The sequence below is a fragment of the Rhinoderma darwinii genome, chromosome 12, assembly GCF_050947455.1.
Source record: "Rhinoderma darwinii isolate aRhiDar2 chromosome 12, aRhiDar2.hap1, whole genome shotgun sequence".
Lineage (NCBI taxonomy): Eukaryota > Metazoa > Chordata > Amphibia > Anura > Rhinodermatidae > Rhinoderma > Rhinoderma darwinii.
The window spans coordinates 10,758,684-10,773,488 of NC_134698.1; the positions used below are offsets into that span (position 1 = coordinate 10,758,684).

The window sequence follows — 14,805 nt, forward strand, 5'->3', positions numbered from 1 at the left end:
CGTGGTTGGGGGGAGTTTGGGGTGGCAGAACTTGACTGGCCACACAGAGCCCTGACCTCAACCCCATCCAACACCTATGAGATGAACTAGAGCATAGATTGTGAGCCATGCCCCCTCCCCCAACATCAGTGTCTGACCTCACAAATGATCTTCTAGATAAATGGCCAAAAATTCCCACATACACTCCAAAATCTTGTAGAAAGCCTTCCCAGAAGAGTGGAAGATGTTTTACTGCAAAGGGGGGGGGGGGGGGGGACCAATTCCATATTAATGTCTATGGATTTAGAATGAGATGTCATAAAACCTCCTGAAGGTGTCATGTGTAAGTGTCCCAATACTTTTGTCCATATAGTGTATATTACACCATGTAATGAATAGTGTACTAAATTCACTAAAGAGGACAAGTCAGGGTCATATATTTCCCGCTATTTTTTATTATTTTATTTATACAGAACCTCGAGCTGTATATTACAATCTATCGGAGGAGATACTATGGCGGTTTATTGCAGAACATGAGCATAAAGCTTTCTGCATATATTAAAACACTTGAATGAAGGGCTTATTGTGCCTTTAAATGAAAATGTAATGTAAAATGCTTTTCAAAGAAGACAGAATACAACTAGAACTGTTTAATAGTAGCTTCGATTTAACCTGCACTTTAGAATATCTTAGAGAATAGATTAATCGGGTTCTCCACTATGGTCACTACTTGTTAGAAGGGTCTCTTGACAATAAACAGATCACAAAGCCTCCCCCTGCTGGGATCTCCAGCGATCAGTTGTGATCTGTGAAGAAAACTGGAAGTAAGTGTTCCCTGCAGTGCCACCACAGGGTAAATTAAGCATTACACTTTGCTTATTCAAATCAATGGGTTGTCTTTGTAATACAGGACAAGACTGTCCTCCAGAGCGAGAGACGCTCTTTGTAACTGCTCTACAACCCGGCTAAGAGATGAGGATCCTGAACATGAGGTTCCCGTCTACTAACTCCGAATTTCCTAGTAAGGTATATGATTGCGTTTACTAAACTGGACAGCCCCTTTAAATAACAATTGCTGTATGGAATGTGGGTTTCTGCTCCCATCTGAACGCTATAGGTTTCCCACTTTAATTATTAATTTCTGATAATTATTTTTATTGTCTCAATTATTCAGACACCTCATTTTAAATACATTGGTGGACCTAGTCCAAAAACATCATGGGTAGTCTTCCTCCCCTTGAAACATCTTCATACCCTCCTACATTTAAAAAATGGAATGGAATGAAATATTACTCATCCCTACCCGATCCAGCAGCCGACTCCCTGCTCACAGCCACTGGCCGCGTCAGGCTTCCACGGCAATTGGCCCACTCTGATGACGTCATTCCTTGCAGCAAATTTAGAGGTAATTTCTCCTATGGGTCTCTGCCTGTGGATTAAGGTACATGTTCCTTACTACTAGCCTGTGTCTGTTTTGCATCTTGACCTTCACCTATGGATTTTGCCATCGTCTTGCTACCTCTGGTGCCATCGCCTGGTACTTGTTGTTTGTCGTTCTGGTTATTAACCCTGGCTCATCTTCTGGTTATGTCTCTGTCTTCTCCTTTGGTTTATTGCACCAATTGTCTGGTCTTCCGGTATAGACCTCTTCGTTTCTGTCTTTGTGTCTGCATCTGTTCAAGATGTTCTCTAACAATGCACCTGTTGTCTATTGGTGACTTTTCTGGGGACGGCGACATGGGATTCCAACCAGGAAAGACCGTACCTGCTTGCATGGGTGCTAGTTTTAAGAACAGGGAAAATTCTTAAACTCTGGACCAAGGTTAGCCAGCACCAATCTGATTGTGGTACAATGATCCACTACTCTGGTGAGAGTCGTATAGCACTCCATAAAGTCATTGCTGAGACCGCCGGCACGTCCAACTTACCGGCAGCCGTGACCATAGCACAATTTCTTCATGCCGGGTTCTCCCTTCCCAGAGACGCCGGCACACGCGGCTGCAGCTCCCCACTGTATCCTGTATGGTGCGTGCGTGCGATCACTCCTAGCCTTAAAGGGCCAATGCGCACCTGTGCAAAGTTCTCCAGCCAATCACTTTAAACCCTGGACTTTAAAAAGGACTCTGCCCTTCATCATTTTGCCTGAGCGTGTTAGTTAAGCAAATGGTCCCTTAGTTGTATCCTGTTCCCTGTGTTCCCGTATCCTGTTTCCTGTATCCCTGTAACTTTGTTTATTCCTGAGCTGAAGTCTAGTGTTGGAGTCGTGTTGTTCCATCTGACACGTTCAGTGTCATCTGCCTCGCTAAGTGTCATCTGCCACGTCCAGTGTCATCTGCAATGCTAAGTGTCATCTGCGACGTCAAGTTTCATCTGCCACGCCAAGCGTCATCTGTCACGCCAAGCGTCATCTGCCACGCCAAGTGTCATCTGTGCCACAAATCATATGTGCCAAAGCATCTGCTACATCTCATGTCTGTCTGGACTCTCATACGGGTATTCTTGTGCTAGACTTTCATTGACTGTTTTTTTGGCCAGCTGCCACTCTGCTATGGCGGTAGTGCCCTAGTGGGTCCATATACCCCATACAAATAAAAAAAATCCGCACCCGAGAAGGCTGGAACATCCCAAAGGTAGCTATTGATATATGGTGAACATCCAATGACATGGTGACAGATTTCTAGTACAACCAATGATACCATGGGATTCCAGAGATTTCCAGACCCTCTGAAGGCACATAAATCCAGTCTTTCCCATTATCTGTTTGGTTGAGGGCATCAGATTTCTAGGCCTGTGGCCTAAAATGTCACCACATAGTGGGGCATGAAGAAGATTAGACTACACTAATGCGAATGAACTTAGGGAAATTCACATTATTCTGATCCACCAATTAGCACACTGTTTTCTAGGTTCCAATTGCGGGAACTGAATTTTCAGTCATTAATGGGAAGAATGACTCGTAGCTTCTTATATTTAGACTGGAAAATAAAAACATCCAATTCTCAGAAAAATGTGTTCGACAAGCACGCTCCGAGAGCGGTAGATGCTGGAAAAAGCCCAGAAGACTTTCCAAACAGTCTGACAACTGTCAACACTGATTGGACAGTGTCAATGGGAGGTGTCAGGTACACACCCCATTGACAAAGGGACTGGTATCAGGAGCAATAACAGAGGAACAGCACAATACAGAGATCTAAGAAAAGATGCTCCAGAATGGTTATCCAAGTTACTAATACATCTGACAGGGAAATACTCCGAGCATAAGCTGAAAATACAGCTAAGAAAATACCTGACGTGTAGATGCCCAGCAAGGGGTGTAGCTAAAGGCCCATGGGCCCCCGATGTAAAAGTTATTCTTGGTTTCCCCCAACTTATTCTCATGGTCGATGGCCCGCAGCTTCCAGCTGCATCGTTAGGTCTCCTAAGTGACCCAATGATGCAACACTAGCAGCCAGGGGCATCACTAAAGTCTTTAAACATCAGAGGCAATAGCCCCAATACATAAGCCCCCCCCCCAAAAAAAAAAATGTGTGTGTGTGTGTATATATATACATATATATATATATATATATATATGTAAAGGATCTGCCAGACACAGCTTCTGTGTGGACGCCCGTGGTTAATCAGTCTGCACCTGCTCCTAGGTCTGAGAGAGTGACTAGATCTGCTACCACTCAGACTGGTAGGCTCAGGAGTGGGAGAACCTATCACAGCCTGGACAGACGGTTCTAGCTCCCGCCCTCGGTCTATTTATACCTTCATTTGCTGCTTGTCTCTGCCTGTGATTCTTTCCTTTAAGAATTTGTAGTCGGCACACCTTGCTTGTGTTACAAAAATATATATTTTTATTGGATGGATGGGCGCCCATTCAGAGCGGTAAGCCGCCGATTACTGACCACAGCAGCGCTACATACGCATTATACTTTGCACCGATCCAGTCCCCAGCACGGCTCAGTGCCCGACGAAGGTCTGTCTGACCGAAACGTCAACGTCACACATGTAGCCTCTGGCATCCATCCAATAAAAATATATATTTTTGTAACACAAGCAAGGTGTGCCGACTACAAATTCTTAACCTATACCCGGGTTGGGACCCTACCTCGAGCACCCAAAAGAAACCAGTGCCATCTGAACACAACCATATGTGATTCTTTCCTGTTTCCTGGCTCTGCTGCTCCTGCTATCATTATTGACCTTGCTTAATTTTGACCCTTTCTTTACTGACTACGCTCCTTCACTGCGTTTGGTACCTCGTACACTCCTGGTTTGACTCGGCTCGTTCACTATGCCTATTCCTCACGGTCTTGCCGTGGGCAACTGCGCCATTTCCCTTAGCTTCTGTGTACCCTTGTCTGTTTGTCTGTCGTGCACATATTGAGCGTAGGGACCGTCGCCCAGTTGTACGCCGTCGCCTAGGGCGGGCCGTGCAAGTAGGCAGGGACTGAGTGGCGGGTAGATTAGGGCTCACCTGTCTGTCTCCCTACCCCGTCATTACAATATATATATAGGAGACAGCATATCTATAGCACTACGACCCTATAGCTATGGATAGGATTAGATACACATGGGCTATAAATGCATGCCTACCATGGGATAGGCTTAGATACAGGGCCCAGAAGACCATAATATTTTACTCACGCTCCTCTTCGGTGAAGGTCCTGATGCCATCCAACATTGTAACGTTATACGCGGCACACAACGTCGTGACGTCATGTCGCGAAGAGACGCCAGTACCTCGGCTGTGCTCAGGAACGAGGAGGGTAAGTATATTGTTAACACTATAGTAACAAGAGCCCGTGTATTTTATTACATAGGGCACTGTTACTATAGTAACTTTTTATAGACGTGCTGTAAGGGACCGTGGGCCCCCTGGCTTCGGGGCCGGGTTGCAATTGCTATGCCACTGCGTGCAGCCTAGTTCCAAAGTCTCACCTACGCAATCCCTACCAATCGGGGAACCATGGAGACCTCTGGCAGGCAGCTCCTGCAACCCGTCTGTACTCTCAGGTTCCAGGCAGTGGTTGTCATCACCAATCTGGGAACCTACATAGCAAATGAGTCATTCTCTATACAGATTCCCGGGTGGGTCTTGACAACAATTGTCTGAGACCTCAGCAGTAGCTTAGTTATTGGGGTGCAAAGGAAGCAGTTGCACCCAATCTTTGGAGGCCCTTCTGCCACATAAACAGACACCTCTATTATAAATGGCACATGATAGTTGAGGGGCCATTTTACCGATTTTGCATTGGGTTGAGGGTCTTCATGTTACACTTCTGGACCTCAACGTACAGTCAGGGTTCAGGACGGGCCTTCAAGAGGACCCTCTGGATCTCTGATTGGCAGGGATTACGTAGGTGGGACTTCGGGGCTAGGGTGGGCGTCTCCGCTTTGGGTTATTGCTGTATTTTTTTTTGGGTGGAGTATCACTTTAATGTATAAATCCCTTCATTTCTTAACACTACATCTTTTCATTGTATGTTTCTCTACCGGTCTTGACACTGAGCAGAACATACTGTTACTGTTCTCCACAATTTATTCCCACTACAGAAACGATGACAACTTAATTTTCTTCTCATTATCTTATTTGTGTTTCTTTGCCTATGGAAAAAGAAAGAAGTTTTGACATGACAATAAAATTCACATTTAATTTTTTATTGAAGGAATTAAGATAATTGTAGAAAAATGGAACATAATAGAAACGTGTAAAATTCTTGTTAAATCTAAGAAAAGAAAAAAAATAGCAGATCATTTACAATTGACCGGCATGTGTCGCCATGGGAAAAATAGACAAAAGAAAAAAATTGAAAAAACAAACTAAATTAAATATTTAATGTTCATAAATTTTGAAAACAGAATCGCAGGACAGCCTGCCACTGATTACAACCAATGATAGAGACCAAAACCACTAAGAGGTGGAAATTGAGGTCTTGAAGATAAGTTGCTTATTACCAATGAGAACATAGTGGTCCCCCTATTATTCAGGTACACTAGACCTTAACCTACGTCACCCTCCCAACACTGAGGAGACTGGGCCTTTAGTAAAATCACAATGAGAAACCATCAGGACACTGGTTTGCGCCCTTGTGTTCCCTATGCCCATGAATCATGAGCTGTGGTGATAGAGGACCGGGTCTGTTGCCAGATTTGCAGGAAGTCCCCATATGCAGAGTCAGCAGCGGGTACCTGAGATGAAGTCGACACTGGAAGAGGAACTCTGGGATGTTGACTGTACACGATGTGAAACGGAGTGGAGGTGGTGGACTCACTTGTGTGGTTATTATATGAAAACTCTGTCCATGGTAGAAGCTGTACCCAGTTATCGTGCTGTGAAGAGATGAAGTGGCGGAGGTAATTTTCCATGATCTGGTTGATCCTCTCAACTTGCCCATTGGACTGGGGGTGATAGGCAGAGGAAAAGTCCAAACTCACATCCAGGAGTTTACAGAGGGCTCACCAGAACTTGGAGGTAAACTGAACCCCCCGGTCGGACACAATGTGAAGAGGCAAGCCATGCAAGCGGAAGATGTGCTGAATGAAGAAGCTTGCCAGTCGAGGAGCAGAGGGTAGGCCGGTTAGCGGGATAAAATGTGCCATCTTAGAGAACCGGTCCACCACCACCCAGATGGTGTTGCATCCTGCCGAGAGAGGAAGGTCCGTGACGAAGTCCATAGCGATGTGCTGCCAGGGGGCACTGGGTACAGGCAGGGGTTGAAGCAGGCCGGCAGGCTTGCTGTGAGCCACCTTGTTAGAGGCACACACCGTGCAAGCAGAGACAAAGTCCAGAACATCTTTAGGTAGCGTGGGCCACCAGAAGTGACGAGCGACCAGGTCTTGTGTTTTACGGACACCAGCGTGCCCAGCCAGTTTAGAACTGTGTCCCCAGCGGAGAATCCCTTTTCTGTCAGCCAACCGAACAAAAGTTCTCCCTGGAGGGATATTTCTAAGCTGCAGAGGATTGGCGGTGACAACGCAGGATGGGTCTATGATCGTCGGAAGGGACTCCACCGTGTCTTCCGTTTCTAATGATCTGGACAGGGCATCGGCCCTCACGTTCTTGTCCGCGGGACGGTAGTGGAGCAGAAATTGGAAACGGGTGAAGTACAGTGACCACCTGGCTTGACGAGGATTCAGTCTTTGAGCGGACTGAAGGTAAGTGAGATTCTTGTGGTCGGTGAAGATCAGGATGGGGTGAGCAGCGCACTCCAGAAGATGTCTCCACTCCTCCAGGGCCAATTTGATAGCCAGTAGCTCCCGATCTCCAATGGAATAATTGCGCTCAGCAGAGGAAAACAGTCTTGAGTAGTAGCCACACACTACTGCCTTTCCTTTGGAGCTCCTCTGGAACAGAAGTGCGCCTGCACCAACAGAGGAAGCGTCCACTTCCAGTGAGAACTGCCGAGATATGTCAGGGTGATGGAGGATCGAAGCTGAAGTGAAGGCTTTCTTGAGGCTAATGAATGCGGACTCTGCCTCCGGAGTCCACACATGGGCGTTCACACCCTTCTTGGTAAGGGTAGAGATGGGGGCCGTCAGAGAAGAAAAGTTCGGAATAAACTGCCGGTAGAAATTGGCGAATCCCAGGAACCGCTGTATGGCCCTTAGGCCTTGAGGACGTGGCCATTCCAGGACAGACTTTAACTTCTCAGGGTCCATCTTAAGGCCTTGATCCGAGATGACATAGCCCAGGAAGGGCAGAGACCTCTTTTCAAATGAGCATTTCTCTAACTTGGCATACAAGCGATTCTCTCTTAGTCGCAGAAGAACTTGACGAACGTGCCTCCGATGGGTCATCAGATCTGGGGAGAAGATTAGAATATCATCGAGATAAACTACAACACACGTATAGAGGAGATCTCGGAAGATGTCATTAACGAACTCCTAAAATACTGCGGGAGCGTTACACAGTCCGAAGGGCATCACTCGGTATTCGTAGTGCCCATCGCGGTTGTTAAATGGCGTCTTCCATTCGTCACCCCGGCGAATCCGGATTAGATTATAGGCCCCCCGCAGATCTAGCTTGGAAAAATTTTTGGCTCCTCGTATGCGATCAAACAGCTCGGAAATGAGTGGCAACGGGTACTTGTTCTTGACCGTGATCTGATTGAGACCACGGTAGTCAATGCAGGGTCGGAGAGATCCATCTTTCTTTTTAACGAAGAAGAATCCTGCCCCGGCCGGGGAGGAAGATTTTCGAATAAAACCCCTCTCCAAGTTCTCCTTGATATAGGCTGACATTGATAACGTCTCTGGCAAGGAGAGAGGATATACTCGTCCACGGGGAAGAGAAGCATTGGGAACCAGTTCAATGGGACAGTCATAACTCCGATGTAGGGGCAACGTCTCAGCCTCTCGTTTGCAGAAGACATCTGCAAAACTGGCATACTGAGAAGGTAGATCGGAGAGTGACTGCGGCAGAGGGGGCACAACAGGACGGACTTGTGACAGGCAATGGCTATGGCATCTGGAACCCCATTGAAGAACATCTCCAGAACTCCAGTCGAGTGTCGGGGCGTGTAGACGGAGCCATGGCAGACCCAGCAGGATAGGATTGATAGCCTTGGGTAGTACCAGGAAGGAGATCTGTTCCGAGTGAAGAGCTCCGACCCGTAATGTCACCGGCTCAGTGATGAGCATGATTGGATCAGGCAGCGGTAGACCATTCACCGAGGCAACTGCCAGGGGTCTCTCCAGACGGACTGTGGGTAGTTGAAACCGATCCACTAGATCTTGGTGGATAAAATTAGCAGCCGCTCCAGAGTCAAGATAGGCGGAGGAAGGATGTGATGCCTGTCCGGTGACGATGGCCACAGGTATCGATAATTTGGAAGAGGTTTTAACGTTTGGAGACGTTCCACCTAGAGTTGCCTCTCCAACCAACCCTAGGTACTGGAGTTTCCCGGTTTCTGTGGGCATTGACGCACAAAATGACCCTTGAGGCCGCCATACATGCAAAGTCCAGAGGAGCGTCTGCGCTGCTTCTCCTGTTCAGATAACCGGACTCTGTCTACCTGCATGGGTTCCTCAGGTAGCGCACTAGGAGTGGACAATAGTGGTCTCTGGGCAGGGGGTGCTGGTCTGTGGGCCCGGCTCTCCTGACGAACCTCTTGAGAGCGCTCCTGGATTCTCATATCAACCCGGGTGGCTAACAGGATGAGGGCATCCAAGGTAGAAGGAAGGTCGCGGGCTGCCAGTTCGTCCTTGATGTGAGAGGACAGTCCCTGCCAGAAGGTCGCCACCAGTGCCTCATTGTTCCATGCCAGCTCGGCTGCTAGGGTACGGAAGGAGATCGCATACTCCCCTACTGTGGAGCCTTCTTGCTTGAGGGTCAACAGAGTGGCTGCGGCAGAGGATGTTCGACCCGGCTCCTCGAACACGGCACGAAAGGACTGCAGGAACAAGGCTAGGTCCGCGGATACAGGTCCTTGTTGCTCCAAGATTGGGTTTGCCCATGCGAGGGCCTTGCCAGCGAGGAGGGAGATGATGAACGCTACTTTAGCCTCCTCGGAGGGGAAGAGATGAGGCCGTAGCCTAAAATGCACCGTGCATTGATTGAGAAATCCTCTACATGCTCTGGGGTCACCGTCATAGCGAGGAGGGAGAGGCAGAGGAACTGAGGATCCGGAACAAACAGGGGGAGCAACAGGGAGTGGCACGGCAACAGCTTCTGGAGGAAGAACCGGGTGTGGAACAGCGAGTAGATGCAGGCGGACCAGAATAGAATTCACCGCCTCAAGGAGTTGATCCTGACGAGTGCGTAGGTCATGCATCTCTGTCTGAATCTTCTGTACTGGGGTCTTGGGCTGGCCAGCGTGTTCCATGGCCTGAGCGTACTGTCACGGTCACTGGGTTTGTGGACCCACTAGGCTGCTCCGCCGTAGCGGGGAGGCAGCTGACCAGGTCACAGTCTATGTGAAAGTAAGATAGCAGACAGTAATGCTTAGGTACCTGAAATAGTCCGGACGGTGACTGTGGCTTCAGCACGGATGGAGGCAGGTGCGGAAAGTGGCGCCAGACGTGGCGGGCAGTATCCGATGAGCAGATAGCACTTGACGTGGCAGATGGCACTTGACGTGGCAGACGGCACTTGACGTGGCAGATGGCACTTGACGTGGCAGATGACACTTGAACACGGGTAGGCACAGGAACAATGCGGAATACAGGAACGGTAACAGGGGACGGGTAACAGCTGGAACGGGAGACACTAAGGGACCATTTGCGAGACAGACAGGGAAAGACTAACAACGCTCAGGCAAGGATCAGAAGGGCTGGGGCATTCTTATAGGGCAGGGAATCACGTGGGTTAATGATAATTGTTTTCATGTGCACGCGCTGGCCCTTTAAGAGCGGGTGCGAGCGTGCGCGCGCACCCAACGGGACCCGGCCGGATGGAGCGGAAGTGAGCGCTGGCATCTCCTAGGAGGGAGACGAGGGCCAGCGCTCACAGATCCATGGCTGCGGGCGTCGGGAGGTGAGTGAACCCGACGGCCCGCGGCCATGGGCGCTACACTAACATGGAAGAGGGTGGTTAATCCGGCCACAGAAGACATTGTGTACATATTGCATCTTATTCAGTTTATTTTATCAGGTAAGGCAAGGTGTTCGGTTTGCTCGCATCTAAATTTAGGATGCCAGAAAAATAAGCCCGGACGCCATTTTAAGGCTGCATATGTTGTTATGTAACAGGGTTATGGTGGACAATTGAGCGAATGTGCGTCATCGTGCCTGGGAAGCGGTGCCCAGACTATAAAAGAGCGGTGAACCCCCCAAAGTTCAGTGTTGGCATATAGAGGAAAGGTGTTGCTGGAAGTGGAAAAAGAGAAACCAATAGTGAGGAGCTGAGACTAAGACGCCCGTGTTGTACTAGTGAGGACCGTACTACGTTAGTATCTATTGTTGCGCCTGGGATGGCCACAGGTCCTGAAGAGCGAGCAGGGGTGGTCAGTGAGATCCCCTGTACGGATAGCTGGGCGGGTAGTGGTGAAGGGCGCACGAGAGAGAGACATGATCCAATACAGAGAGGTGTCCCGGTCAGTGGGCAGCATTAGTAAAGATTAACGGTTGAGTCGTCCATTTCAGGCTGGCAGAGCCTTTCACAAAGCAGCCACCATCTCGAAGATCACTAGGCCTGATAGTAACGCAGATAGCAGCCACCATCATGAGGCCTAATCAGAAAGACTGTATATTAAGGAGGGGGGCACTTTACCCTTTGTCTGTCGGTCATTCATCTTGCCAGCCTGAGGCGTAACTAAGATTGTTCCTCTCAAACTGATGGGAATTGTATAAAATTTGCAGTGTCTTTTTTTGCGACATCCCTGGTATCCACCATCTTGCCCCGACCTCCACTTCCTCACATACTTATGATGGAGCAATTATTCTGTGGTTGGTAAACAGCGGGAAAAATGTTGGCGCTACTTAATGTTCATGTCTTACTTTTCCATCATTGTGTCCAAGATGTTTCCAGATTCTAGCAGCGCCCGTGTGCCCATCATATAGTGCCACATGCAGCTTCCGGGTACTGAACCCATCTCTGCCAACAGAGGAAGATGGCGGCTACAAGGGAGATCAGCGGCAGGAGCGCTCCTTGTCCAGGGTGAAGGGAATGGGCAGAATCTGTTCCTATGTAATAGTCTCTAGGTGTTGTCTTAATGACTGACATGAAACTCCCCTTGTTTATATGCAGATGTAGCAGCAGCGGTTGGGGCTCTGTACAATGTTATATTACACGTCTCAGCTGCTGCAGAACCTCTTTGCCTCTTCCAGTTTAGCACACGATTCTATGGTCCGTCATTTTCTTGTAAATATTCTGTACACTCAGTTACTGACGCCATACAACATTACAACCAAAAATTGTCCTTTATAAGAGATGTTTTATTTAATGATGGATTTATATCCTGTGGTTGGTTTTATAGCGCCAGCATATAGTTTAGCGCTGTACAGGGATCACCATCCTTGACCTATCAGTATATTTTTTTTAACTGTGGGAGGAAACCGGAGTACCCGGAGGAAACCCACGCAAACACGGGGAGAACATACAAACTCCATGCAGATGTTGTCCTAGGTCAGATTGTATACGAGACCCCGATCCTGCATGGCAACAGCGCTAACCACTGAGCCACCGTGCCGCCCCAAAATATATGACATGACCATATTGTGGTGGAAGATAGAGATGTCACTTTCCACAGGTCTTCTGGATGACTTCTTCTATGTGCTGCCATCTTTGCTGGTCTTTATTCTGGCTGATGATGGAGCATGATGGCTACTGATGGATCTTCTCAGTTCTTGGTCACGAGGACCATCTTGTTGTGACAGGAGCCACACAGAAACCTCTCGGTGTCAAGAGACTCTGTCCATCGTCCAACTCTAGGTGGAGAAAAAGCTTATATTAAAGACAAATCCTAAAAACCCAAACAGATCCAGAATAACTGATGTAACCCCCTAATATTCTTTGTGTAGAGACTAGTCTCCAGACAACAGTAAAGCAAGCAGTGGTGGTAACTAACCCATTATACATACTCAAATATTACCGAAAAAGGGCAGAAATACTAGAACATGACCCCTCCAGCCTCAGGGCCGGTCTTTCTCTGCTTGACACAATGTTTGCTTTTATAACAGATGGCATCTTACCTGAATTGGCACCCTGAGCATTCATAGACCACCGGGTAGTGGATCTCATAATCATGGTGTTGTGTAATGGGTGGCAGCTCAGGGTGAGCCAGGTTGGCCTCCTCACAGTAGAACTTCCATAGCCGGCCATGGCAATCCTCCGCTCGTCCATCGATGATCCAGCAGGCAGCGTGACACATCTCATGGATCAATGTGTTTTTAACTCGTTCTGAAGACAGAGGAGGAAATAATTACAATCAGTATTAACGACACTTGGAAGATTTCACAGCAGCAGATCTAGAAATGGTCCATGATGTGACACCGACCTGCAGAATCGCAGACTTTGTCCGATAGTTGGATAATGGCGCTGCGATCCTCATTGTTATTAAGGAAGCCGGTGCGACCGCATGTTTTTCTCAGCCTTTTATTCCAGCTGATGTCCATGTGTTCAGGAAGCTACAGAAGAAGGAAGGAGAAAATCTAGAAATATGACAGAGACGCCTTTACATCTATGATACGCGGAGGTTTTCTGACCGTATACCTGATTGTCAAAGACGCTCTGGTTGTAGAACTCGTACAGACGTCTTGTCAGCTCCTGTTTGTGCTGATGGAAATTGGTCACATATTTGGATCTGGGAGAAGTCAGGTCTCTCAGGAAACAGTTATTGATGGGACGCTCCTGTCTCCTGATAATAAAACATAATAGAAGTTCACATATTAATAATGGAAATATTCTAAGAACATACACAATATGGAAACACACATAACAGCTTATCTGAGAGTAATTATACTGCCACCTAGTGACCAGATAACATGAACTAGATAACATGGTTTATATAGAAATACTCTACCTTGTCTCCTTCTGCACGAAGCTGAGTGGAGAATTGGGCTCTGGAAAATACAACAAATAGCGTCATAAACTTATCAGTAATTTAGTTTTCCTAATAAAAAAAAACAACTTTATTGTATACCTGACTCTATATGTAACAGGGAAGGACCAAAGAAACCATCATCATCCTCAAGGCTACTTGGAGACCTTGGAATAGGCGGGTGAGACTGGAATAACGAAACATAAGACCGAAACAATTAAAATGAAGGAGAAGAAACAATATAAAAGTGTAACTAAATACTGTAGAGAAGTGACCGCCGACCTGATGTAGATTCTCATCACTGCCGCTGTCCTGTGTGTCCGACTCAAAAATCTCACGGCACTTTTTCTTGACCAGTAACTATGAAGGAAAAAAGAAAAAAGTTACTATCTTACCTTTATAATCCCAAAAATTGTAATCACAAATAAAAATAGTAACTAAAATATCTTCACATTCAAGCCGCCACTCACCTGGTCATCACTGCCGGCGTCCTCTGTATCAGATTCGATAATAAAGCGACGTTTGCGCTTTTTATTTGACATTTTTGCACAATTGATAAGCAAAAATCTCTCTCCACAAATTCTATCACCCTCAGCGGATGTGTCCGGAACTGGAACTTTTATCATCTCTTCATATTGTGACATCATCATGACTTGTATGGAATCACTGATACTGTGATGTCATGACTTATGTGACATATTTGGCTGTAATGTGTATATATATATATATATATATATATATATATATATATATATATATATTTATATACCTAGATATGTGTACTGTCTATCTATCTATCTATCTATCTATCTATCTATCTATCTATCTATCTATCTATCTATCTATCTATCTATCTATCTATCTATCTATCTATCTATCTATCTATCTATCTATCTATCCATCTACTACCGATCGGTAGATAGGTTTCAAAGTCATACAAGGCAATCAGGGCACTTGCGATTCCACAAAAAAAACATACTCACCACTTTCCCTTCAGATGACGTAATTGTCCCACGTGATCGTTGCAGCCAATTACAAGCTGCGGCGGTCACATGGGACAGCTACGGCTACATCGGTCACATGGGGACAGCTACGTCATGACATAGTTTTGATCTATGTGACCACTGCAGCCTGTGATTAGCTGCAACAATCACATGAGACAGCTACGTCACCTAACCTTCCGGCTGGGACGTGTCGCTACGGAAGACCAGGGGAGGTGGAGAGCATTTTTTTTTATAAATCTCCTCTTCTCCTTTTTTTTTCTATAATCTGCAAAATGTACCGGCTGCCTTTTTGACAATTTGTGCGTCGCAAACCTCACAAGTTTTGGATTTCGGCAATTCTGAAACTTTTGGGA

At 47.0% G+C, this 14,805-nt stretch overlaps 1 protein-coding gene across 1 annotated transcript; it reads right to left on the reverse strand.

The window, feature by feature from the left end:
- Positions 1–11,846: 11,846 nt before the first annotated feature.
- Positions 11,847–14,025, reverse strand: LOC142664672 (germ cell nuclear acidic protein-like). The gene is made up of 8 exons (XM_075843893.1): positions 13,919–14,025; positions 13,731–13,808; positions 13,551–13,635; positions 13,431–13,470; positions 13,121–13,265; positions 12,906–13,035; positions 12,601–12,808; positions 11,847–12,336 (listed from the first exon to the last, which is right to left on the reverse strand). Exons 1-8 carry the CDS (start codon positions 13,988–13,990, stop codon positions 12,249–12,251), a joined length of 846 nt encoding a protein of 281 aa, XP_075700008.1. The 5' UTR covers positions 13,991–14,025; the 3' UTR covers positions 11,847–12,248.
- Between the last annotated feature and the right edge of the window lie 780 nt (positions 14,026–14,805).

Excerpts from the sequence above, each read along its gene's own strand:
- LOC142664672 (XM_075843893.1), bottom strand. The coding sequence starts at position 13,990 with ATGTCAAATAAAAAGCGCAAACGTCGCTTTATTATCGAATCTGATACA. Across the intron at positions 13,036-13,120 it reads AGAGCGTCTTTGACAATCAG|CTTCCTGAACACATGGACAT; the intron begins GTATACGGTCAG and ends CTTCTTCTGTAG. Across the intron at positions 12,809-12,905 it reads CAAAGTCTGCGATTCTGCAG|AACGAGTTAAAAACACATTG; the intron begins GTCGGTGTCACA and ends CTCTGTCTTCAG.